This window comes from Podarcis cretensis, assembly GCF_951804945.1.
Source record: "Podarcis cretensis genome assembly, chromosome: 2".
In the NCBI taxonomy this organism is placed as follows: domain Eukaryota; kingdom Metazoa; phylum Chordata; class Lepidosauria; order Squamata; family Lacertidae; genus Podarcis; species Podarcis cretensis.
The window spans coordinates 6,609,311-6,634,275 of NC_137171.1; the positions used below are offsets into that span (position 1 = coordinate 6,609,311).

The following is a 24,965-nucleotide window of genomic DNA, read 5'->3' on the forward strand; positions in this document are numbered from 1 at the left end:
TGGTGGGAATGTAGAGAAATTTAAAAATTTTGGGAGATGATACACAACGAATTGAAAAGAAAAGTTCAAAATGACACTTGTAAAAGAAACGGAAGCATTTTTGTTAGGGATTTTAGGACAAGACCTGCCAAGAAAAACAAAGAACTTATTCATGTATGCTACAACAGCGGCAAGAGTCTTGATAGCACAAGGATGTAAGAATGAGGAAATCCCAACGAAAGAACAATGGCAAGAAAAACTGATGAGCTATGCGAGTTGGCAAAGTTAACACATAAATTGCGTGAGAAGGACAACCGCGACTTCAAGGAAGAATGGAAATTATTTACAAACTATTTAAAAAGACAACAAAAGGATTTGGACTCCGTGGCAGGTTTTGAATAAACATCCACAAATTTATTGTTGTTGTTGTTGTTTAGTCATTTAGTCATGTCCGACTCTTCATGACCCCCTGGACCAGAGCACGCCAGGCACTCCTGTCTTCCACTGCCTCCCGCAATTTGGTCAAACTCATGGTGGTAGCTTCGAGAACGCTGTCCAACCATCTCGTCCTCTGTCGTCCCCTTCTCCTTGTGCCCTCCATCTTTCCCAACATCAGGGTCTTTTCCAGGGAGTCTTCTCTTCTCATGAGGTGGCCAAAGTATTGGAGCCTCAGCTTCAGGATCTGTCCTTCCAGTGAGCACTCAGGGCTGATTTCCTTAAGAATGGATACGTTTGATCTTCTTGCAGTCCATGGGACTCTCAAGAGTCTCCTCCAGCACCATAATTCAAAAGCATCAATTCTTCGGCGATCAGCCTTCTTTAGTAGTAGAACAGATTTATTAGTAGAACAGATTTTGTTCGCGAACCGGGGTACCACTGTACTAGAATTCATGCACCAAAGCAAGCTGGCCAGGTTGAGCCTCACCCTTCCTACTCTAGGTGAAATGTAATTTTGCAAGCACTCTACCCATCTTTCTATCAGCAGGAGGGATGTGCTTCCGTAAGAAAGATACACTCAACCCCAGGCTTTCTTCCTGCTGTAGACAAATGACTTGAGTTATTTGCTCTATCTATACATGAACAGAACACAGGGGAAAGGGGCTGAATGTGTGGCACGGAGCTCTGCAGTGGGAGGGATTCCGTGTGTTTCCTTCACCAACAGATTCCACAGTTAGTTTAAAGAAGGCAGTAAATCTCAGCACCTAACTGGGTTAAACCAATGCTTGCCAGAAGGGAGGAGCTCCCTTTGCAGCCAGTGGAGTATGAAAAACAGCAGCAGGCAGATAAGGAGCAACTGTAAACCGGAGAAGGAAGCATTGCTTTTCCTGCCGCAGAACTGAAGCTGAGAGCCTTTCCTCTAACCAGCTGCAGGTCTGTCTCTTCCCTTTTCGAAATCAAATCAAACCAAACCAAACCAAACCAAATCAAATCAAATCAAATCAAATCAAAATTGTCCAGTAGCACCTTATAGACCAGCTAAGTTTGTTTTGGTATAAGCTTTCGTGTGCATGTGTATCTGAAGAAGTGTGCATACACACGGAAGTTTATACCAGAACAGTCTTAGCTGGTCTATAAGGAGCTGCTAATTTTTTTTTTTATTTTGACTGCGTCAGTCCCACAATCTTCCCTTTTCAATTATACATGATAGTAACTTCCTGTCTCCACTAACATGTGCTTATAACAACTTTATTTCAAGCTGAAATCTTCCCTTTTCAATTATACATGATAGTCAGTAACTTCCTGTCCCCACTAACATGTGCTTATAACAACTTTATTTTAAGCTAATATTCAGTTGGTGACACTTTTCTCAAGCTTCAGGCTGGGGGAGAGAGGAAGCTTTACTTGCTGAATTTCTTCTTCCTGGGCACCCTTTAAAGGCCAAGAAACATTTCCAGAAAAAGTTCAGAACTTTAAAAGGTACAAGATCTACCCCAGTCTCTAATTATTATTATTATTATTATTATTATTATTATTATTATAGGACACTGGAAGGACAGATCGTGAAGCTGAGGCTCCAATACTTTGGCCACCTCATGATAAACGTCTGATAGTTGTTTCTTTCTTTGACATCTGATGGGAGGGCGTTCCACAGGGCAGGTGCCACTACCAAGAAGGCCGTCTGCCTGGTTCCCTGTAACCTCACTTCTCACAGGGAGGGAACTGCCAGAAAGCCCTTGGAACTGGACCGCGGTGTTTGGGCTGAAAAATGGGGGTGGAGATGCTCCTTCAGGTATACTGAGCTGAGGCCTTTTAGGGCTTTAAAGGTCAGCACCAACACTTTAACTGTCAGCACGAAGCACATGCCATTTTCTCACCCCTCCCTCAGTGGTGACACCTGGAGTGAACCACCCCACCCCCCTTCCTCCACCCCTGGGGAGAGTTTGATCACACAAAACAAATCGGGGATCAGACTTTGAGCAAGTGCAATATGTGGTGCAATAATGGCAAAATAATGATCTGTTGGTGGCCAATGCTGAGATTGCACAATATTTGAGCTGCTTCTAATGTCTATAGATGTAAATAGGATCATACTGTTCCACTTTATTTAGTTGTTAATAAGCAGCTAGCTAGAGCTATTATTTATACTTCTTTTAGCCTGCCTCTGCTCCAAGCAGCTCTTTGCTTCATGCAAAATTTCCCCTTACCCTCCACAGCACTTTGAGGGAGGCTAAATTGAGCGGTGGCAACATAAAAGGTCTTCCAGTGAACTTCTTGGTGGAGCAGGAATTAGAAATATCCTCCTCTAAGTCCTGCCAGGGGTGTCTATGCTTCCTAACGCTTGAATTCTCTTTCCCTGCAGGTTTCAGCCATGTGGGTCTACCTGGCTGCCCTGCTGGGGCTTTACTTCCTTAGCCGATGGTACAAGGAGAGACAGACGGTGGAGAACCTGACGGAGAAATATGTCTTCATCACGGGGTGTGACTCTGGCTTTGGAAACCTACTTGCCAGGCAGTTGGATGCCCGGGGCCTGCGGGTGCTGGCAGCCTGTCTCACGCAGAAGGGGGCAGAGCAGCTGGGCAAGGCCACCTCAGAGCGCTTGAAAACCACCATTCTGGATGTCACCAGCACAGAGAGTGTGGCGGCAGCGACAGAGTGGGTGAAAGGGTGCATTGGGAACAGAGGTGACTCTCTATCTTCTTTGTGCTGCCTCTGTGCTATTGGTGGGATGGGGGATCAGAATTGCCTCTCTGTATTCATTTGTAGGCCACTTCCCCCACATAATTGTGCCCAAAGTGGCTCAAAACATGTGAAATGAAGAATAGGGATAACAATTCAGAAAAGAGTATTAGTATAAGTAAACACAATCAATCTATGCATGTGATTAGCTTATTTCCAACTTTATTGAGCTCTGCTAAGGTTGCCTAAGAGGATGAACACGCCTTCTTTCTTCACACAGGGCTCTGGGGCTTGGTGAACAATGCAGGCATAGGGACCCCAACAGGTCCCAATGAATGGCTGACCAAAGATGACTTTGCAAAGGTGATCAACGTCAACCTTCTTGGGATGATTGATGTGACGCTACACATGGTGCCCCTGGTGAGGAGAGCCAGAGGGAGGGTGGTCAACGTGTGCAGTACAATGGGACGACTGGCCTGTTTTGGAGGTGGTTACTGCCCATCCAAGTTTGGTGCGGAAGCCTTCTCTGACAGCCTGAGGTAAACAGAGCAGCTCTGTAGTTTCTTCTTTTGCAACATGCAACCTCCAGATGGGTCATTCCATATGAAGTGATCCAACTTTTTCACTCCATGGCACCCAATTTTCTTCATATTTTGTACACTTGTTGAATGAACAAAACTAACTTCAGATCTGAATTTTTTATCTCATCCCATTTTTGAATTATGAGGATTTGACATTTCAAAAAAATGTCAATTTTGGCCTTGCCAGACATCATCATCATCATCATCATCATCATCATTATAGTAATAATAATTTATTATTTATACCCCGCCCATCTGGCTGGGTTTTCCCAGCCACTCTGGGTGGCTTCCAACAAAATATTAAAATACTCAGACCGGAACTAAGAAACGTCAAAAGCGAAAACACCAATCTCTTCAGAACTGCATGGGATTTAATATGATATGTCATATGATGTACTTAGTTTAGAATTAAAAATTAAGTTATAAAATTTATTTTTTAAAAAAATGATTTAAAAATATTTCCAATTTCTTTTCTTGGGATCTCAATGGGATCACATTTTAAAATAATATTTGTACATACATGTCTGCCTTATTGGGTTCTAATTAGGATAAATGGGTCTTCTGTTATATTCTGAAAAATATAACAGAATAAACAAAATTGCAAACTATATTATCACTTACTTCAGGCATTTCTTTAGAAAGTCATTCAATTAAAAGGTGTCTGAAAAGCTAATCAGGCTTTTCTTTTAAAAGTGAGCTACAAAGCTGAGTGATAGATTGCTATTGCATGACAGAATTAATGCATTGAAATAATTCTTGTTAGTACTTCATCTCATGAACATTACAACAAAATACATATCAAACAAAATTATGAAAAATACACGTTTTTTGAATTTGCAAGCCTGAGATGGGATGTGTGGCTCCCAGTCCACTTTTGCTGTCCATGCTCTTGATGGTTTTGTCTAGCTCTTAGGCCAACCTGCCTGGCTGTATTGCTGGTGTCACTTAGGAGAATAGCAAAGGCCTTTGAGAATAGAATAGCTCAACGTGATGTGTAGAAAAGTTGATTATGGTGTTTAAAAATTTCAGCTATTTATATACCACTTAATTACCAAAGTGTCGACTTTAGAGTACCAGCAGGAGTTTGAAGCGCCAGCATTCTGATGGCTGCCTCTTAATAAAACTGATGTTGTGTTATATAGAACCCATTGCAGGGCCAGGCTCATGCAAGATGGCAAAAGATAGGGGGTTGTATTTCCCTTTTCTCTCTCTTTCTTTCTTCTTTTCAAAAAGAAAGATGTTCCTTTCCTTGCATGACCTGCAATATTACTGTGGCTCAGTAACAATTTTTTACTTTTCTTCTCCAATTCAGGAGAGAGCTCCATCCTTTTGGAGTCCAAGTCAGCATTATTGAACCTGGTGGTTTCAAAACACCTATTGCCTCAAATGCACTAGAACATTTTCAGACTGTATGGAGCCGGCTACCTTCTGACATCAGACACTGTTATGGGCAGCAGTACTTTGAGCAATGTGAGTAGAGATGGGGGAGAAAATCAGTTCGATTTGCATTTTAATGCAGACTACAGATTATCAAGAAAGCAAAATATTTGGATATAGATCTAACTATGAAGAATATTAATCTGTTTAAAAATAACTATGAAAAAGTTTGGAAAGGAATAAGAAAAGATTTTGAAACCTAGAGCAGACTAAAGTTATCACTATGGGGAAGAATCTCCATAATAAAGATGAATGGTTTTCCAAAAATGTTATATTTGTTCCAAATGATAGCAATTATAAACAAAGAAAATTGCTTCGAAGAATGGAGGAAAAATACAATGAGATTCGTATGGCAAGGGAAAAAACCGCGGATAAAATATAAATTATTGACGGAAAGAAAAGAAAGGGGAGGATTGGCATTGTCAAATTTAAAATTATATTATGAAGCAGAATGTTAAATATGGGTAAGAGATTGGATTAGATTAGAAAAAAATTATATATTAGATCTTGAAAGCTTCAAGAATAGATATGGACGGCATGTGTATCTCAATTATGAGAAGGTAAAATCATATACTTAGAAGTGCACTATATAAGGTTTGGAACAAATATAGACTACAGTTGGAACCAAAGACACCTTGGTGGATATTGCTGCTGGAGGCATATGCTGTAAAAAAGCTGAATATGAGAACAAATTGGCCAACATATAGACAACTATTGGAAGAGGAACAAGGGAAATTCAGATTACAACCCTTTGAAGAGATACGGCAATATGAAATTGAGAGATGGCATTATATACAACAAGAAGTATATTTAATTCTGATCCAAAGAAAGGCTTTGCAAAAGAGGATTCAAAATTTAATACTACAATAATTCAGAACAATAAGAAATTGTTATCTAAAACATATAATCTTTTATTGGACTGGGAATTGATGGATGAAGAAGTGAAAGAAACGATGATTAAATGGGCCCGGGATGTTGGACATACTATTTATCTAGAGCAATGAGAGAAACTCTGGCGAGAAGATATACGATTTACCGCCTCATACACAATCAAAGAAAATTTTGTTAAGATGTTCTACAGGTGGTATTTAACACCAGCTAAGTTGGCAAAGATATATAAATTGAAATCCAACATTTGTTGGAGTTGTGGGGAAAAAATAGGAACAACAATACATATATGGTGGAGGTGAGAGGAAATTAAGAAATTCTGGACAGTAATACATGAAGAATTAAAGAAGATGTTGAAAATATCAATAAAAAAACAACAACCAGAGATGTATCTCCTGGAATTGATAGGGGAAGAGATACCATTGGGGGGGGAGAGAATCTTCTTATGTGCAAGTATAGCTAGGGTAGTGATTGCTGCTAAATAGAAGTCACAAACTCTACCCTTAAGGGAGGAATGGATTTGAAAACTAACTAGCAAAACTAACAGCTATTATAAGAAATCAATCAAATCAAAAATTTAAAAAGGAGTGGAAATGTTTTGATGAATATATGGGAAAATATTGCTCAAAAAAAGATATGCTAAAATTCCTTGATTAAAATGTAAAGTATCTGAGGGAAGGTAAATTAGTAAAGAAGGATAATAAGAATACAGAGAAGTTTTGAGCAGATTGTAGAACGCAAAGATAAATGTAATCTCAGAATGTAGAGGAAATCAAGTGGGGGAAGAGGGAAGCAGGGGGAGGGACAAGAGAATATTATGCTTGATTGATGATTTAAATGATAAATATATGTGGAGATGGGGAAGATGTGGTGATGGATTTGGTATATTTGTATTGTCATGTAATATAGAAAAAACCAATAAAAAAGAAGAAGAAAGAAACATAAGAAAACTGACATACAGCTTTCCCTCTGAATTTGCATTCACCAAAATTTGGCGATGCAGTCTGGAAGCACCTGAAGGTTCTTTTCTTTGGCATCCAAAATAGTTCCAGATGTTCCTCCTTTGATTTAGCTATCATGGAGAGAATGCTCAGAAGATTAAATTTGCCTCCTGTGTTGCTGCAGATTCAACTTTTCATTTGTTTGTTTCTCTCACACAGCTTGCAAATCGTTCCAACAACTCCTTGATGAGTGCAGTGACAAGTTTCACCTGGTCACCGACTGCATAGAACATGCCCTGACATCCTGCTTCCCTCGCACTCGCTACTCTCCAGGCTGGGATGCAAAGCTCTTCTACCTTCCTGTCTCTTACTTGCCAACCACCATTGCAGACTATGTGTTGACCCGCTCTGGGCCCAAACCAGCACAAGCCGTGTAGATGATTGTGAAGAACTACATTACAGGTGGCCAAACAACCTATGGATGGAACATTGAATCTTTTAGGATCTTATTGAGATGCAGGCTTAGTAATCAGTAGCTCTAAAGAGAAGTGGTTTTATTTTTTTACTGATGATTGGCTGATGCAGCTTAGGCTCAATACTCTGCTACCCATTTATCTAGGAATAAGCCCCATTGAACTCAGTGCCACCTACTGTAAGACTGAGTGGCCAGACACCTTCTGCCACACCTTTACCTTACTCTCCAGCCCAGTGGTCTTGAAGGAGTTATAAGTGGTGTAAAAAGATAAAACATCTTTCATTCCCCACTTATCTGTTTCTAAGGAGGTTTATTTGGAATCATTCTTGCAAAGTTTGGAATAGATTTAGAACCAGCTGTAAAGAACCAAACAGGAACTCTTCAATTTAGTCCCCTCTCCCCACAAAAATCCTGGGAACTGTAGTATAAGGATTCTAGGTAAAGGTAAAGGGGACCCCTGACCACTAGGTCCAGTCGTGACCGACTCTGGGGTTGCAGCGCTCATCTGGCTTTATTGGCCGAGGGAGCCGGCGTACAGCTTCCGGGTCATGTGGCCAGCATGACTAAGCTGCTTCTGGCGAACCACAGCAGCGCACGGAAACACTGTTTACCTTCCCACCGGAGTGGTACCTATTTATCTACTTGCACTTTGACGTGCTTTTGACTGCTAGGTTGGCAGGAGCAGGGACTGAGCAACAGGAGCTCACCCCGTCGCGGGGATTCGAACTGCCGATCTTCTGTTCAGCAAGTGCTAGGCTCTGTGGTTTAACCCACAGCGCCACCCGCGTTCTAGGAATAACCTATAGTTCCTTGGAGTGGGGGAAAGATGTGCTCCCCACAAACCAACTGGAATGATTGCTCAAGTAAAGCTCGTTATAATCTAAACTATGTGTAAGCTTTGTGCAGGTAAAGTAGGTCACCTGGAGGCCAACAGGCAGTCCCAACATTCCTCTGTTTCAGCAATTGCCGGGACATGTCTGCATACACAAACTCAGGCAACCTTAGACCTAAAGCCGCAGAATGTGAGTTTATAAAACTTGAAGGAGCAGCGCATGGGTGTTGCACAAGCACTGGTGTAATCAGTTTATCAACCTGGTGGTCTTTCCGTGGGGCCTAGACATCACCCCCCCACTTCCCCCCTCAACATGAATTTTCTGGTTATCCTTCCCCCTTCCTTGAAACATACCTAGATCTGTGCTAAGCAAGAAAGAACAGTGATCTTCTCCACTCCTTTCAGTTCTGAATGGTTTCAGCACTCCAATTTATTGACACCCACACTATGTAAACCATAAGCGAACTGACACACAGCTATCCCTCTGAATTTGCACTCGCCAAAATTTCGCAATGCAGTCTGGAAGCACCAGAAAGTTATTTTCTTTGGCATCCAAAATAGTTCCAGATGTTCCTCCTTTGATTTAGGTATCATAGAGAGAAATGCCCAGAAGATTAAATTTGCCTCCCGTGTTGCTGCAGATCCACATTTTCATTTGTGTGTTTCTCTCACACAGGTTGCAAATCATTCCAACAAGTCATGTGTGGAGTCTGTCTCTATTTACGCACTAAAATTCATGCACCAAAGCAATTTGGCCAGGTCCAGCCTCACCCTTCCTTTAAATATATATGTGTGTGTGTATATATATATATATATATATATATATATATATATATATATATAAAATTTAAACAAAACGTATTATCCAAAAAACATCATCCTTAATTCCCCCCCATTTTTCCTCCCTCCCCCCACCCTCCCCCACAACCCCCACCCACCCCTGACTTCCCTCTGTTCCAGTCTTTGGTTTCTCTGTAAATGCTGTTCTCTGCATGTTACAAAGTTGTGTAGATCCTTAAATTGTTTAACTGATTATTGCCAATAAAAAGTTTGTTTATTCAAAACCTGTCAAGGAGTCCAGTTCACTTTGTTGCCTCTTCAAATACTTTGTAAAGGGTTCCCATTCATCTTTAAAGTCACAGTTATCCTTGTCCCGTAGCTTATGTGTTAATTTTGCCAGTTCTGCATAGTCCATCAGTTTTTCTTGCCATGATTCTTTAGTTGGAATTTCTTCAGTCTTCCATCCTTGTACTATTAGGACTCTCGCGGGCATTGTCACATACATGAAGTTGTTTTTCAGCTTTTTTGGCAGGTCTTTCCCTACAATCCCTAACAAAAATGCTTCAGGTTTTTTGACAAATGTTAGATGGAACATTTTCTTCAATTCGTTACAGATCATTTCCCAAATTTTTAAAATTACATTACAATCCCACCACATATGATAAAATGTCCCCTCCTTTTCCTTACACTTCCAACATATATTTGAACTAGTTTTGTACATTTTCCCTAACTGCACTGGTGTCACATACTATCTGTACATCATCTTCATACAGTTCTCCTTCAACAGGGAACAGTCTGTAAATTTTAAATCAGTTTTCCATAATTTTTCCCAATCTTCCATCATAATGTTGTGACCTACATCTTGTGCCCATTTGATCATGACTGATTTTACCTCTTCATCTTTCGTCTCCCATTCTAATAGTATGCTGTATGCAGCCTTCAGTGATTTCACTTTCCCTTCAATCACTTCCATTTGAAACCTAGATCTTGTGCAGCTAAATCCTTTCTTACTGTCTTTATATGTTTCATATAATTGTCGATAGTGCAACCAACTCTGAAAGTGATCTCTGATCTCATCGTAATCTCTTAATTTCCATTTTCCAACATGGTCCTTTAATAAATCAACACATGTGAGCCATTTTCCTTCCTTTCCTAGTGGTTTGAGCAGTAATGCTTCATGTGGTGAAAGCCACCACGGGGTCTTTTGTCCCAATAAATCTTTGTATCTCTCCCATACTCTCATTAATGATTTTCTAATTATATGGTTATAAAAACATCTATGAACCTTTCCTTTCCCGTACCATAGATATGTGTGCCAGCCAAATCTGTTGTCATGTCCTTCTAATTCTAATGCCTCTTGCTTATCCAGTCTCATCCAGTACCTGATCCATACCAAACAAGCAGATTCATAATACCATTTAAGGTCTGGGAGGGCAAGCCCGCCTCTATCTTTTATATCTGTAATTATTTTATGTTTTATCCTTGGCCTCCCCCCCCCACCCAGATAAATTTTGAAATCTCTCTCTCATTTTTAAAAAACATTCATCTTTCAGGATGACTGGTATTGATTGAAAAAGAAATAGAATTTTTGGCAACACATTCATTTTGATCACCAATATTTTTCCTAACAATGAGAGATTCATTCTGCTCCATATTTCTAAATTTCTTTTTACCTCAGGCCAAATTTTTTCATAATTATTTTTAAATAGGCTTATATTTCTTGATGTTAACCAAATCCCTAAATATTTGACTTTTTTATGGACTTCAATCTCAGTACTTTGCTCTAATTCTCCCCCCCCTTCTTTTAAATTTTTAATTAATAGTTTAGTTTTATTCCTTTTTAACTTAAATCCTGCCACTTCCCCAAATTTCTGAATTTTTTCTATTACTTTAGGGAGTGAAGTTTTAGGTTCTTCCACTGTTATCACTAGATCATCTGCATATGCTTTTAACTTGAATTCGCTTTTCCCAGTTTTTACACCTGTAATTTCTTTGTCTGCTCTTATATTTTGGGCTAGTACTTCCAGGACCAGGATAAACAATAATGGCGATAATGGGCATCCTTTTCTCGTTCCTTTTTGCATCTTACAATCATCCGTTATCACCTGATTTATAATTAATTTTGCTTTTTGTTCTGAATAAATTGCTGCTATTCCTTTTAAAAATTTAGAGCCACTTCTAATTTGTTCTAGCAGCTTTATCATAAACATCCAAGAAACATTATCAAAGGCTTTTTCAGCATCTATAAACATCATAGCCATTTTCTTTTCATTTTTAGCCTCCAGGTATTCTATTATATTCAAAATATTCCTTATATTCTCCTTCATTTGTCTTCCTGGTAAAAACCCGGCTTGATCTTGAATTATGTACTCATTTAATATTTTTTTTAATCTGTTGGCTAAAATATTTGCAAACAATTTGTAATCATTATTTAACAAGGAGATAGGCCTATAGTTTTTGATTTGCAGCAGATCTGCATCTTGTTTCGGGATTACTGTTATTATAGGCCTGTTTCCATGTTTCTGGGATTTCGCCTGTGTTCAAGATTTCATTCATAACATCCATTATAGTGAACCTTTGGGTTCACTATCTGTTCATTTAGTTTCTTGTAATATTTTGCCGTAAAGCCATCCGGGCCTGGAGACTTGCCATTTTTAGAGCTTTTTATTGCCTCAAGTAATTCTTGCATTGTTATCTGGGAGTTAAGAATGTTTCTTTGTTCTTCTTTTAACTGTGGCATACTGCTACTTCTAATATACTCTTCTATCTTAAATGTTTTTTCTTTCCCTTGTCTGTACAGCTCAGAAAAGTATTTAACAAATCCTTCTCTTATTTCCTTCAACTTGTCTGTGATTCTGCCATTTATATTAATCAGCCTCACCCTTCCTACTCTAGGTGAAATGTAATTTTGCAAGCACTCTGCCCATCTTTCTATCAGCAGGAGGGATGTGCTTCTGCAAGAAAGATACTCTCAACCCCAGGCTTTCTTCCTGCTCTAGAAAAAAGATTTATTTGCTCTATCCATACATGAACAGAACACAGGGGAAAGGGGCTAAATGTGTGGCACGGAGCTCTGCAGTGGGAGGGATTCCATGTGTTTCCCTCACCAATAGATTCCCCAGTTAGTTTAAAGAAGGCAGTTGAATTTCACCATCTAATTGGGTTAAACCAATGCTTGCCAGAAGGGAGGAGCTCCTGTTGCAGCCAGTAGAGTATGAAAAACAGCAGCAGGCAGATAAGGAGCAACTGCAAACGGAATTACCGTATGTTTTGCTCTATAAGATGCACGAGACCACAAGACGCACCTAGTTTTTGGAGGAGGAAAACAAAACAAAACAAAAATATTCTGAATCTCAGAAGCCAGAACAGCAAGAGGGATCGCAGCGCAGTGAAAGCAGCAATCCCTCTTGCTGTTCTGGCTTCTGGGATAGCTGCGCAGCCTGCATTCGCTCCATAAGACGCACACACATTTCCCCTTACTTTTTAGGAGGGGAAAAGTGAGTCTTGTAGAGCAAAAAATACGGTACCTGCCGCACAACTGAAGCTTTGAACCTTTCCTCTAACCAGCTGCAGGTCTGTCTCTTCCCTTTTCAATTATACATGATAGTAACTTCCTGTCCCCACTAACATGTGCTTATAACAACTTTATTTTAAGCTAATATTCAGTAGGTGACACTTTTCTCAAGCTTCAGACTGGGGGAGGGGAAAAGCTTCACTTCCTGAATTTCTTCTTTCTTTGCACCACTTAAAGGCCCAGAAACATTTCCAGAAAAAGTTCAGAACCTTAAAAGGTACAAGATCAACCCCAGTCTCATATTTCTTCCCATTCATTACTCAGAAGGAGATAAGAATTTAGCCCTTAATAGAAACACAGCATCAAAAATATTGGTGTCCATCAGCTACAAAATATCTAGTGACATTTGACGGGAACAGTTTTTCATACAAAGCAAGCCTGGGAATTAGACCTTGGAGTAGTTAGGCTGCCTCTATGTTCTAATTAAGAGTGGAGAAAACACTTTTAAGCTCTTATACCGACGGCATCTAACACCACAAACATGTAATCACATTTATTTGTCTTCATCTGCACTTTCTTGGAGGGGTTTTAGTATTGTTGGCCCCTGTTCCATCTGTGGTGCCCCTGTGAGAAAATAAGGCGTTTCTGCATCAATAAATTAGTCTCATTACATGACAAAGCAGTTTCATGTGTTGTGCAACTGGCTCTGTTTCTCATGAACATTGAAAGAACTTGCAACCTAAGAAACTAACCTCATTCCATCTTGTGCTGGCCTTGCAGCTTTAAACATGGATTTGGAAGAAATTGGATCAGTTGCAACTTGTATTCTGGAGACAGAAAATATGTTCTACTTGAGCGAACGGGGTAATTTGTTATTGATGAGGGGTTTTAAAATTTTGTAAGATGTTATTATAAGAAGAAAAGAAAAATGCCCCTTTTCCCTTATGGGGTACCCAAGAGCCCATACAGAGTCCTTTTTTAGGTTATCTATCGGTAGGAGAAAATAAGAGGCCAGCCAGAGAATATTGAGAAGCAAAGCAGCTAGTAAGCATGATCTTTATTAACTGTTGCAACAAGGTGCTCACATCCCCACCCCACCCCATGCTGCAGGTAGCAGGCACCCAGAACAATGGTGTAAAGGTAAAGGTAAAGGTAAAGGACCCCTGAGCATTAGGTCCAGTCGTGACCGATTCTGGGGTTGCGGCGCTCATCTCGCTTTATTGGCTGAGGGAGCCGGCGTACAGCTTCCGGGTCATGTGGCCAGCATGACTAAGCCCCTTCTGGCAAACCAGAGCAGCACATGGAAACGCCGTTTACCTTCCCGCCAGAGCAGTACCTATTTATCTACTTGCACTTTGACATGCTTTAGAACTGCTAGGTTGGCAGGAGCAGGGACCGAGCAACGGGAGCTCACCCCGTCACGGGGATTCGAACTGCCGACCTTCTGATCGGCAAGGCCTAGGCTCTGTGGTTTAACGCACAGCACCACCCGCGTCCCTTGAACAATGGTGTACAAGGCCTTATATAGACTTTTTAAAATTGCCACCCTGCAGCCCAATACCACCCCTCAATACATCATACATACCTCACAGAAGGGGTGGTCTACAACAGAATCCTGTCTGGCAGGAAACTTGTTGATGGGTTTAACTGGCTGTTTACCTGGAGAGCCTGGCCATCCTTTTGTGATGATAAATACTTAGGTCACAGGCTCACCCTATTCATATCTTAAATGTGCCCTTAAGGCAGAATTTGTGAGCAAAGAGACAATGGGGAGGTTTTTCCCATTTCCTCTCTCCTTGCAGAGAAACATTTGATGTCAATTTGGGAGAGACAAAATGGTTTCAGGACTTGTGTTGCGAAGTCACACTGCCTGGGCCAGTGCCATGGAGAGGTCACAGTGCTGCTAACACAGCAGTTTGACTTTATCCCTGGAGACACATTCCACACAGATGCATGCCAACAATAATAGTTAAGTAACTACGTCATTTTGCAACAGCAGAAAGTTGGACAAATAACATAATATTTGATGGAAGATGACCTTGCACCTGAACAGAAACAGTACTGAATGTGAAAAGTACAGAACAGGAAATAAAGTTATGCCTTCTTACATCCCTAAATGCAAGTCATTAGGAATGTAAGCGCCGATCAGCTTCCTAGAATGTGTTGGCAACATGTGCACTCGATACTCTAGTCTATTTCATCTCTGGGTCCTCGTTCCCATCCTAACCATAAATCTCTGATCTCCTTTGAAAACTTAATAAAAACCCAGCATCAAAAAGATTGGAGTCCATCAGGGATCGGACCTTGAGCAAGTGCAACATGTGGTGCAATAATGGCAAAATAAGGCATATGAACTTTGGCTGCTAATGCTGAGCTTGCACAATATTTGAGCTCAGTGCTGCTTATGTCTATAGATGTAGATAGGATCCTACTGTTCCTCTTTGTTTAGTTGTTTAGTTAATAAGCAGCTAGCTGGAGCTATTATTTATTTTTCTTTTAGCTTGCCTCTGCTCCAAGCAGCTCTTTGCTTCATGCAAAAATTCTCCTTCCCCTCCACAACACTGCGAGGAAGGCAAAATTGAGCAGTGGCAATTACGGTCAAAGACCAGCTCACGTAACACAATAAAAACAGCGTTCATAAAGATAAAATATATAGTCGGAACAGATTGCGGCATCCCCTCAGTCAGGGAAGTAAGGGTCTTCCAGTGAACTTCTTGGTGGAGCAGGAATTAGAAATATCTTCCTCCAAGTCCTGCCAGGGCTTCCTAATGCTTGAATTCTTTTTCCCTGCAGGTTTCAGCCATGTGGCTCTACCTGGCTGCCCTGCTGGGGCTTTACTTCCTTCACCGATGGTACCAGGAGAGGCAGACGGTGGAGAACCTGACGGAGAAATATGTCTTTATCACAGGGTGTGACTCTGGCTTTGGAAACCTACTTGCCAGGCAGCTGGATGCCCGGGGCCTGCGGGTGCTGGCAGCCTGTCTCACGCAGAAGGGGGCAGAGCAGCTGGGCAAGGCCACCTCAGAGCGCTTGAAAACCACCATTCTGGATGTGAGCAGCACAGAGAGTGTGGCGGCAGCGACGGAGTGGGTGAAAGGGTGCATTGGAAGCAAAGGTGAATCTCTACCTTCCTTGTGCTGCCTCTGTGGTATTGGTGGGATGGGGGATCAGAATTGCCTCTCTGTATTCATTTGTAGGCCACTTCCCCCACATAATTGTGCCCAAAGTGGCTCACAATGTTCGAAAGGAAGAATAAGCATAACAATTCAGGAAATAGCTTAGAAATAATCATTATGAGCATTCAATAATAGATATCAGAGCCAGCTCCAGACATTTGGCGCCTGAGAGCATGGGACACCCCCTCTGGGAATCCCGGGAATTGTCGTTTGTCAAGGATGCTGAGTTGAAAAGTTGAAACAACATTCCAGTTTGACAGATATTTTCTCTAGTCTTTGGGGTTCCTAAGCTCAGTCAAACTCTTGGTGTGGGGAAAGAGAATTGATTGTTTTAACTACAAAGGGGAAAGAAGAAGAATGATGTGAAAATAGAAGGCAAATTTAACAGAGAAGGGCATGGGCATTTTTGTTGTTCTTTTGGTTACTTTGGGGGTTTTGCTGCGTGAGGAGTTTCTGAATGCAGCAAAACTCTGGGCAGCAGCAGTGTGGCAACCCCAGAATCCCAACCCACAACACACAGCAGCCACTGTGCCACACTATAGACCCCCATGCTGCCCTATGCCCCCCCCTATAAGGGCAGACCCTCCCACAAGGGCAGACCCCCCCATGCTGCTGCTGGGCAGGAAATAAAGGGAGAGAAAAGCAAGCAAGCTTTTTCATTGTGATTGACAATGAATTGGGGGGGGGGGGGCTTGTATGCAAATCAGCAGCCTGCCACCACTGTAGCTGCTGGGCAAATTAGCAAAGTCCTTTCCCAGATCTCATCTTTTGCAAGTCTTGCTTTCACCGCTGCCAAGCATACACAAATGTCTGCTCCACTATCACAAGGAAGGCATTGCTGGCTTGGCTGGAGAAACTGCCTCTCACTTCTTCTCTGCCCTCACCTCTGCCCACCCACAAGGAGGGTTCGCAGAAGCAGCTTGGCCAGGTGACCGGTGTGTCTTGGTGGGGTTTCCACTTGTCCCTTGTAATAGGAGATTGTCCCTTATTTCAAGGGGAAATGCTGCATAATAATAATAATAATAATAATAATAATAATAATAATACCTTTATTGTCAATGTACAACCTGTGTACAATCAAATTAACCGAGCCTCCCCTCCCTCCAAACACTCAATCTCATTGCACTCTGTCTGCTTGTCGCAGAACACACCAACCCCCAAAATCAATTGCACTATATTATTTTCCGTTCAGCAGCCTAACAGTCCACAGATAGAAACTGTTTTTTAGCCTGTTAAGGGATGTAGTTTGTCCCTTATGTCTGCCTTGCTTTCTCCCCGTAGCCCCACCTCCTCTGCTGAGCTCAGCTGCTCCCTCCCATCTCTACCAGAGCTGTTACCTCTCTCCTGCCTGTCCACTTTCCATTTCTCTCTCTTGGTCTCCCCTTTCCCCTACCTTACTGTTATGTACTGAGTTGAATAGGATCCAAACTGCAGCAGTCTGATTGGTCCTAGAACAATAGGATCCAAACTGCAGCAGTCTGATTGGTCCTAGAACAATAGGATTCAGAATGCAGCAGTCTGATTGGTCCTAGAACAATGCAGCAGTATGATTGGTTGGCAGGAACCACCCAATCATGCTCCAGATAGAAGTGAATCCACAACCTGATTGGCTTACAGTAGAATTCCGGAATTAGCCAATCATGTGCAGCCCATTATGTAAAGAATGTATATAAAGCAGATACTTTGAGGGGACTTTCATTCATTCCTCCTCACCACTATGAACTGAATAAAGAGCATGAAATCACTTTGCGACTCTGAGTATATTTCACTTACCCTCTCCTGTTACACTAAATCCAGCCAGAGACACAGCTGTGGCCCAATGGAAGGCAGCAGAGGATGGTGAGTGTTTGGGGATGGAATGGAATATGGATCCTCATTCCTTTTACATGCTTCCCTGACCCTGTTCCTTTACAGAGGGGTAGGATGGATATTTCAAACCTATTCTTTAGGTACCAAAGAAAACCCCTCCCCCAGAAAACCCACGAAAATTCAAGAAACTGTCACAATCCTAAATTCACTTTCAGCCTGATCCTTTGAAGATAAAAATAAGTCCCACTTAGTTCCGTTTAATTTACTTTCAAATAGGTACGCAGCTAATTGAAGCCTTAAAATGGCGGTTGTTTTAGTTATTTCAATAAATTGATGCCCAATACTATGTACTGTTAAGAACAGGTTGAAAAATGAAGCACACATGTCACCCTAGTGGTTGGATGAAGTTGTCGGTCTCTGATGCATGTGTGTGATACAGCTACATGGAAAGGGATGTTGGAGGCAAAGTTCTGTGAGGAAGAGAAACAGAATTTGTTGCTATCTTCACCCCTCTTTCATTTTGGGGCTCGGTTTCTATATTTACAATTCTTCTGATAATCAGAAATTCAGCACGTGGGGAGGATGTGAGTCATAGAAATTAATGGGCACTGCTAACTGAGATCCATAAATTTCATTGGGTCTACTCTATGGGTATGGCCAGCACTGGAAACAACCCATTGTAAAGGATAGCTTTGAAGTCATTTCTGCACCAGGTAATTTTTAGCCTCCCAATTCTCCCCAATGTCCCATATTTTGCCTGACCTGTCCCTTATTCTGTTCGACCAAAGGTGGCAACCCTAGTGTGTGGGGATTGCTTCAGCTGTTTAAAAATGTCACTTAAGTTGTGCTGTGCTCAGCCTGTGGCCTCAACACTGCTTGCATCGCACCACCAGCAGTGACAACTTGGCCCCACAACCATGGGAGCCAAGGGCCATGGATACCATGCAGCATACATGGTCCTGACACCAAAATTTCTGGGAGTTGGCCGCTATGCCCTGCAGCTTGCTGCTGTGAAGCAACCACCTTACCAGGCCTCATGCAAGGGTCAGCCCTCCTAAGCACAAACAATCTATTAATGTGACGGCCTTATTTGTTAGGGTTGCTAATAGGAAAACATCTGTTCTTTCTCACAGGGCTTTGGGGCTTGGTGAACAACGCAGGCACAGCTCTCCCATCAGGTCCCAACGAATGGCTGACCAAAGATGACTTTGCAAAGTTGATCAATGTCAACCTTCTTGGGATGATTGATGTGACGCTACACATGGTGCCTCTGGTGAGGAGAGCCAGAGGGAGGGTGGTCAATGTGTGCAGTACGATGGGACGCCTGGCCTGCTTTGGTGGTGGTTACTGCCCATCCAAGTTTGGTGCAGAAGCCTTCTCTGACAGCCTGAGGTAAACAGAGCAGCTCTTTAATGTTTCTCTTCTGCTTGCTTTAGTGCAACATCTGCCATACTCCCTAACCACTTGCCGGGCTGGAAGTGGCTGATGCTAGTCCTCCTGGTTTAGTTGCCAAGTCTGGGGAAAGTGGGCTGCAGGGAAGAAAGAGCTGGGAAATATGGCAGTTGCCCAGGGCTTTGCCCAAGACTCGCACAGCTTGAGATGAATGTATCCAGGCACAGGCCATGTCCACATCTGGCCTTGAACCAAACTTTTCAAATCACTGTTGAATGGTTTCTTTAAATGTAAAGGTTCATCATTGTTCCACCCGATGTGTATGTCTTTAAGGGGCCAGAGCAAAATAACGAGACCCAGCTTTGCAGCTGTGGAGCATAGCAGATGCTGCTGAGTTGTGTTGATTAAGCTGTGTCAGCAATTGGGTAGAGTATATAAGGAGCAGCACCTAGCTCTCCCATTACCCTGGGGGATGGGTTGGTGGTTGGGTCTGGTTTGTTGATGTATTTAGTGTATAAGGAGTTTTGGTTTTTGTTATTAAAACCTTGTTTAAGTTATTTTTGAGTCCCTTTTTAATGCATGGTCTCCCCAGCAAGCTCTCTGCAGCGCTACCATACTGCAAATAGCCAACAATCACAAGCCCGCAATTGGATGTGTGGCTCTCAGTCCAGGACCTTCTCATTAATGGTGAACATGCTATGAATGTCCCCCTGTTTTCCTTATAATAGTTTGGGCCCAACATGCTCTATAGAAATGTTGATTACCAATGTTGAAAAGTGTGTGCTTTTTCCAACTATTTAAAGGTAAAAGGACCCCTGACCATTAGGTCCGGTCGTGACTGACTCTGGGGTTGCGGTGCTCATCTCGCTTTATTGTCCGAGGGAGCCGGCGTACAGCTTCTGTGTCATGTGGCCAGTATGACTAAGCCGCTTCTGATGAACCAGAGCAGTGCACAGAAACTCCGTTTACCTTCCCGCTGGAGCGGTACCTATTTATCTACTTGCACTTTGATGTGCTTTCGAACTGCTAGGTTGGCAGGAGCAGGGACCGAGCAACAGGAGCTCACCCCGTCGCGGGGCTTCGAACCACTGACCTTCTGATTGGCAAGTCCTAGGCTCTGTGGTTTAACCCACAGTGCCACCCATGTCCCTTCCAACTATTTATGTACCACTTAATTATCAAAGTGTGGGACTGAGCAGTTATCTGTAGATATGCAATGCCCAGGCTCACGTAGCAGGGAGCTCACTTTGGGGCTGCTAACACTGCAGTTTGACTTCACCCGCAGAGGCACACTCCATTCTCTCTTGATGCCAACAGCTAAGCTGTGAATGTGTAGCTTTTGGAGAGAAATTCTGTGTGGCATCTTTTCATGGTTGTTTGCACTGTAATCTTCTTCTGCTCAAAGGAGGTTAGGCAAAACCCTTAAATGCTCCTTTTTTTAGATCACGGGCTCCCAGAACCCAAAAAAACAGGGTCTTGTTCCTTTGATGCAAGTGACCTTTTCCCTCTTAACAAGAAGACTGGGCAGAGATGGCAGAGGCTGAAGGGAGGAGGGTGGGAAGCAGCCCTGGCAGAAAAGGCTCCTTGCTCTCTGCAGCAACTTTCCCCCACTAGGTTAAGGTCTCCCTTCTGGAAGGCATTTTATGTATCAGCGAGACTTTGAATCATGTCCTCATGGCTGTCTCTTAATACAACTGGTGCTGTGTCATACACAATCCTCTCCTGGGTAGGGCGTATCCTGGCTCCTGCAAGAGGGCAGAAGGCAGGGGAGCTGCATTTCCCATATTTTCTTTCTCCTCAATTTTTGGATTTCTTTTTTTTAAAAGAAAGATGTTCCTATCCATGGACGCAAGTTCCTGACCTGCATTCCTATGACTCAGTAGGCAATGATGTTTCTTCTTTTATTCCTCTGCATTTCAGGCGAGAGCTCCATCCTTTTGGAGTCCAAGTCAGCATTATTGAACCTGGTGGTTTCCAAACAAACATTTTCACACAAGCAGTAGAGAATTTAAAGAAAGTATGGAACCGAGTGCCGTCTGACATCAAAGAAGTCTATGGGGAACAGTACTTTGAGAACTGTGAGTAGACGTGGAGGGGATTTCAGCATGGTTTGCATTTTCCTGCAAACTTACCGAATTCACACTCATGAAGCAATACATTAACCAATACATAGCACTGCTTAGGAATTCAAACTCCTCTAAATTTAGCAACTAGTTCTATAAATCAACAATGTGTACAAAAATGTGCATATTAGAGAGAAATTGGCATCAAAAGTATACACAAAAACGCACTAAGCAAATTGACCACAATAAACAAAAATGCACTATGCAAGGAAATGTTTCGGAAATGTGTATATTGTGAAAACTGAAATGCTGATGACTTTCAAAAATCATAAACTGAAATGAGAAGAGCCAAACTCAAAGATTTTGGAGATATTGAAACCAAAATGGACAGGTTCATCCATTGTAGATTTAAATCTTTTGAGAATGTGTTCTATTTTGAAGCCTCCAAAATAGTTCCAGATGCATCTGCTTTGATTTAGTTCTTCTAGGGAGAGGTATCTAGAAGCTAACCAGTCCATTCAGCTCCCAAAAGATTTAGGTTACCTCCTACATTTACAGCACTAACTTCTGTTTTGCTTCATATTTATCACTCACAGATTGCAAAATTGCCCAATGTGCCGTTAACATCGCCAGCAGAAAGCTTCACCTGGTCACTGACTGTATGGAACATGCCCTGACATCCTGCTCCCCTCGCACTCGCTACTCTGCAGGCTGGGATGCAAAGTTCTTGTACATTCCTGCCTCTTACTTTCCAACGTCCATCGTTGACTTCGTGGCGAGCTGCATTCAGCCCAAACCTGCTCAAGCTGTATAGATTGCTTTGAAGAAAAACCTTTACAGTTGTCCAAATGAGCCAACAATCTGTGGATGGAACACAAGCCTAATTGCATCTTGATGTTTACGTTTTTATTTTGCTTGTTTATGCAAAATAGAAAAGGCAACAAACAAACAAACTTTTGCAAGCAGTATACATTGCTTCGAAGAAAAATATTAGTTATATTGCCAAAGGGAAAGCCAGTAGATGGTGTTCCTGTTTTCAGTTTAGCTTATATTGTATGTTATGGCTATCAGGTGGTTGCTCGAGGGCGATCAGGCAAGATGCCTCACTGGTCTTTTCAAAAGCTTTATTATTAGTGCTAAAACCTTTGCACTGCAGAATGCCTCTATTCCATGTCTTGCTCACTCACTAGTAGAATCTGAGAGTGGGCGGTCCTTAAACTTTCCCCAGCAGAGTAGTTTCTTGACCCCCCAGCTGACGCCTCCCCTCTCTGCGCGAAAGCCTACTGCGCAAGGAAGGCTTGGGGAAAGGGGGGCCTCCCTCCTCCCCGCTTTGCTCAGGCAAGGTGTCCTGGCACTGCCTTGCCTCCTCCGAACCCTGCAGCTCTTCCCCACTAGAGGCGTGGCTTCCCTCCTCCACTGAGGAAGTGCTGCTTCCCACAATTTTTGGAGGCTCTCTGTAATCCATCTGCCTTTCCCCCGCTTTCTGAGCTGATGGCAGTTCCCTGACATCCACCTCCTCCTCAAGACCCCCCTCCTTGTTGGTAAGGTCTCTAACCGTCTCCTCCACTCGAGCGTTGGCAGGTGATGGAGGAAAACCCCGGAAAGAACAGTCATCATCCTCCGTGGATTCAAAAACTGTTTCCCATCCTCTCGGGTCCCTTCCAGCTGGTTGGACGTCCCAGTCAGTTTCTTCTCCCTCGGACAATTCCCAGACCGCGTACCCGCGGCCTTCCTCCTCCCCTGAAGATGGGAAACCTACGAAGTCCCCTTCGTCGTCCGTGGGTCCGAACACCTCCTTCAAGAACCTCGCTTGGGGTTTAGGCTTATGTGGGAACAGAGCATGGAACTCCACCAGATATTCCTCTGTGATGGATCCTGCGGGAACCCACGTGTTTTCTGAGCTGGGTTCTCCCTCACAGGCCACCAAGTGCCCTCTCCACCTGGAATCGAGTATTTCTGTTGCTTCATTACAACGTTCCCTCTCCTCTGCATGTGGATGGGTGGACATCCCTCCCTCCCTCCCTGGGAAGCCCTGCCCCTCCCTGTAATGCGAAAGCAGGGACCTATGGAACACTGGATGTATCCTCATACTGTCTGGCAATTTCAGCCTGAACGTCACTGGGTTGACCTGCTGGATTACCTCAAAAGGCCCCAGCTATCTAGGCTGCATCCCCCTTTTAAGGGCAACCCCTGGGATGACAACCACACCCTGTCCCCCACCTGTATGACCTTCCCTGGCCTGTGGTGCCTGTCTGCCTGCCTTTTATAGACTTCTTTCACCCTCTCCAAATTTAGCTGTAGTTGTTGGTGCAAAGCCTCCATCTCTTCTGCAAATTGCTCTGCAGCTGGCACACTCCATTCCTCCTCTCCATGCCCTGGGAAAGCCCTGGAATGACACCCATAAAGGTAAAGGTAAAGGTACCCCTGCCCGTACGGGCCAGTCTTGACAGACTCTGGGGTTGTGCGCCCATCTCACTTAAGAGGCCAGGGGCCAGCGCTGTCCGGAGACACTTCCGGGTCACATGGCCAGCGTGACATCGCTGCTCTGGCAAGCCAGAGCCGCACACGGAAACGCCGTTTACCTTCCCGCTGGTAAGCGGTCCCTATTTATCTACTTGCACCCGGAGGTGCTTTCGAACTGCTAGGTTGGCAGGCGCTGGGACCGAGCAGCGGGAGCGCACCCCGCCGCAGGGATTTGAACCGCCGACCTTTCGATCGGCAAGTCCTAGGCGCTGAGGCTTTAACCCACAGCGCCACCTGCGTCCCTAGTTGGCCCATAGTTGGCCATAAAGGGGCTCATCCACATGGACACATGTTCAATGTTGTTATACATAAACTCAGCTAGTGCCAATTTCTCCACCCAATTATTCTGCCTTTCACTGATGTAGCAGCATAGGTACTGCTGCAATATGCTGTTCGCTCTCTCGGCCTGCCCATTGGTTTCTGGGTGCCTAGCCGTTGAGAAGCTCACCTCTACCTGCAGCAGGCTCATGAGTTTACGGCAGAACCGTGAGGTAAACTGTCTTCCGCGATTGGATACAACCCTCAATGGAGTCCCATGCAGCCTAAAAGTGTGATCCACGAACAGCCTGGCTGTCTCCTTGGCTGACACCGCATGGGAGCAGGCCACAAAGTGACACATTTTGGTCAGTAGATTGACCACCACCATCACCGCTGTCTTTCCCTTTGACTTGGGCAGATCTGTCATAAAATCAATGGACACCACCTCCCAGGGCCTCCCCGATGTCGGTAAGGGTTCCAGTAACCCCGCTGGTGCTGCTCTTTCCCCTTTGGCCCTCTGACACCTGTCGCACCCTCGGACATATTCGCGTACATCCTCCCTTACCTTGGGCCACCAGAACTGTCTAGTGACTAGTAGCATGGTCTTATGCTGCCCAAAATGCCCGGCTGTGCAGTTGTCATGGAGCTGTCTGAGGATTTTGGCCTTCAATGCCTCTCCCGGCACATACAGTGCCCTTTGTAGTACAAGAGCCCTCCTTTTTCCTCAAAACCCCCATTTCCCCCCTTTCCATCTCTGAGTTCCCTGATTTTAGTCTGAGTGAACTCAGCGTGTCTGGTGAACCCCACCAGTTCCTCCTCCCCTGCCAGTGCTCCCCCAAATGACCATCAGTCTTCTTGGAACATTTGCCTGGCCACAGGTGGTCCTTCCCCTTCCATGTACTCAGGTTTCCTGGATAGTGCGTCTGCTCTCACATCCCCCCCCCAGGGATGTATTGTATCTTAAAGTGATATTGTGAGAACGTCTCTGACCATCGGCCTTGTCTCTGCTTGAGCACACGCACTGTCTGCCAGTATTCCAGGTTATTGTGGTCCATTTGGACCTGGATCTGGTGCTGCGCCCCAATCAAAAAGTGTCTCCACTGCCTAAAGGCCGCATAAATGGCCAGCAATTCTTTGTCATAAACAGTATAATTTTGCTCTGACTTGCTCAGTTTCCTGGAGAAAAACGCACAAGGCCTC

At 43.5% G+C, this 24,965-nt stretch overlaps 3 protein-coding genes across 8 annotated transcripts in view; all 3 read left to right on the forward strand.

Annotated features, from left to right (window-relative positions):
• Window positions 1-1,214: 1,214 nt before the first annotated feature.
• LOC307210717 (retinol dehydrogenase 7-like) lies at window positions 1,215-7,380 on the forward strand (the record flags this gene model as incomplete). Of its 2 annotated transcripts, none has more annotated exons than XM_079966870.1 (5): window positions 1,215-1,350; window positions 2,780-3,101; window positions 3,377-3,635; window positions 4,990-5,147; window positions 7,163-7,380. In XM_079966870.1, exons 2-5 carry the CDS (start codon window positions 2,789-2,791, stop codon window positions 7,378-7,380), a joined length of 948 nt encoding a protein of 315 aa, XP_079822996.1. In that variant the 5' UTR covers window positions 1,215-1,350; window positions 2,780-2,788. The 2 variants fall into 2 exon arrangements, with proteins under 2 accessions (XP_079822996.1, XP_079822995.1); XM_079966869.1 differs by lacking the exon at window positions 1,215-1,350 and adding an exon at window positions 2,590-2,674.
• The window catches only part of LOC307210689 (retinol dehydrogenase 7-like), a gene marked incomplete at its 5' end in the record, with an annotated part of 40,546 nt that continues 18,177 nt past the window's right edge, over window positions 2,597-24,965 (forward strand). The window contains one exon of one of the 3 annotated variants that reach the window (XM_079966810.1): window positions 2,597-2,674. Of the gene's footprint in view, window positions 2,675-7,307; window positions 7,406-15,140; window positions 15,236-24,965 lie in introns of those variants that run through there. The other 2 variants (XM_079966812.1, XM_079966811.1) reach the window with 2 other exon arrangements.
• On the forward strand, window positions 7,266-21,833 carry LOC307210719 (retinol dehydrogenase 7-like). Of its 3 annotated transcripts, none has more exons than XM_079966873.1 (5): window positions 7,266-7,405; window positions 15,338-15,659; window positions 18,663-18,921; window positions 20,842-20,999; window positions 21,581-21,833. In XM_079966873.1, exons 2-5 carry the CDS (start codon window positions 15,347-15,349, stop codon window positions 21,796-21,798), a joined length of 948 nt encoding a protein of 315 aa, XP_079822999.1. In that variant the 5' UTR covers window positions 7,266-7,405; window positions 15,338-15,346; the 3' UTR covers window positions 21,799-21,833. The 3 variants fall into 3 exon arrangements, with proteins under 3 accessions (XP_079822999.1, XP_079823000.1, XP_079822998.1); XM_079966874.1 differs by lacking the exon at window positions 7,266-7,405 and adding an exon at window positions 12,584-12,603; XM_079966872.1 differs by lacking the exon at window positions 7,266-7,405 and adding an exon at window positions 15,101-15,235.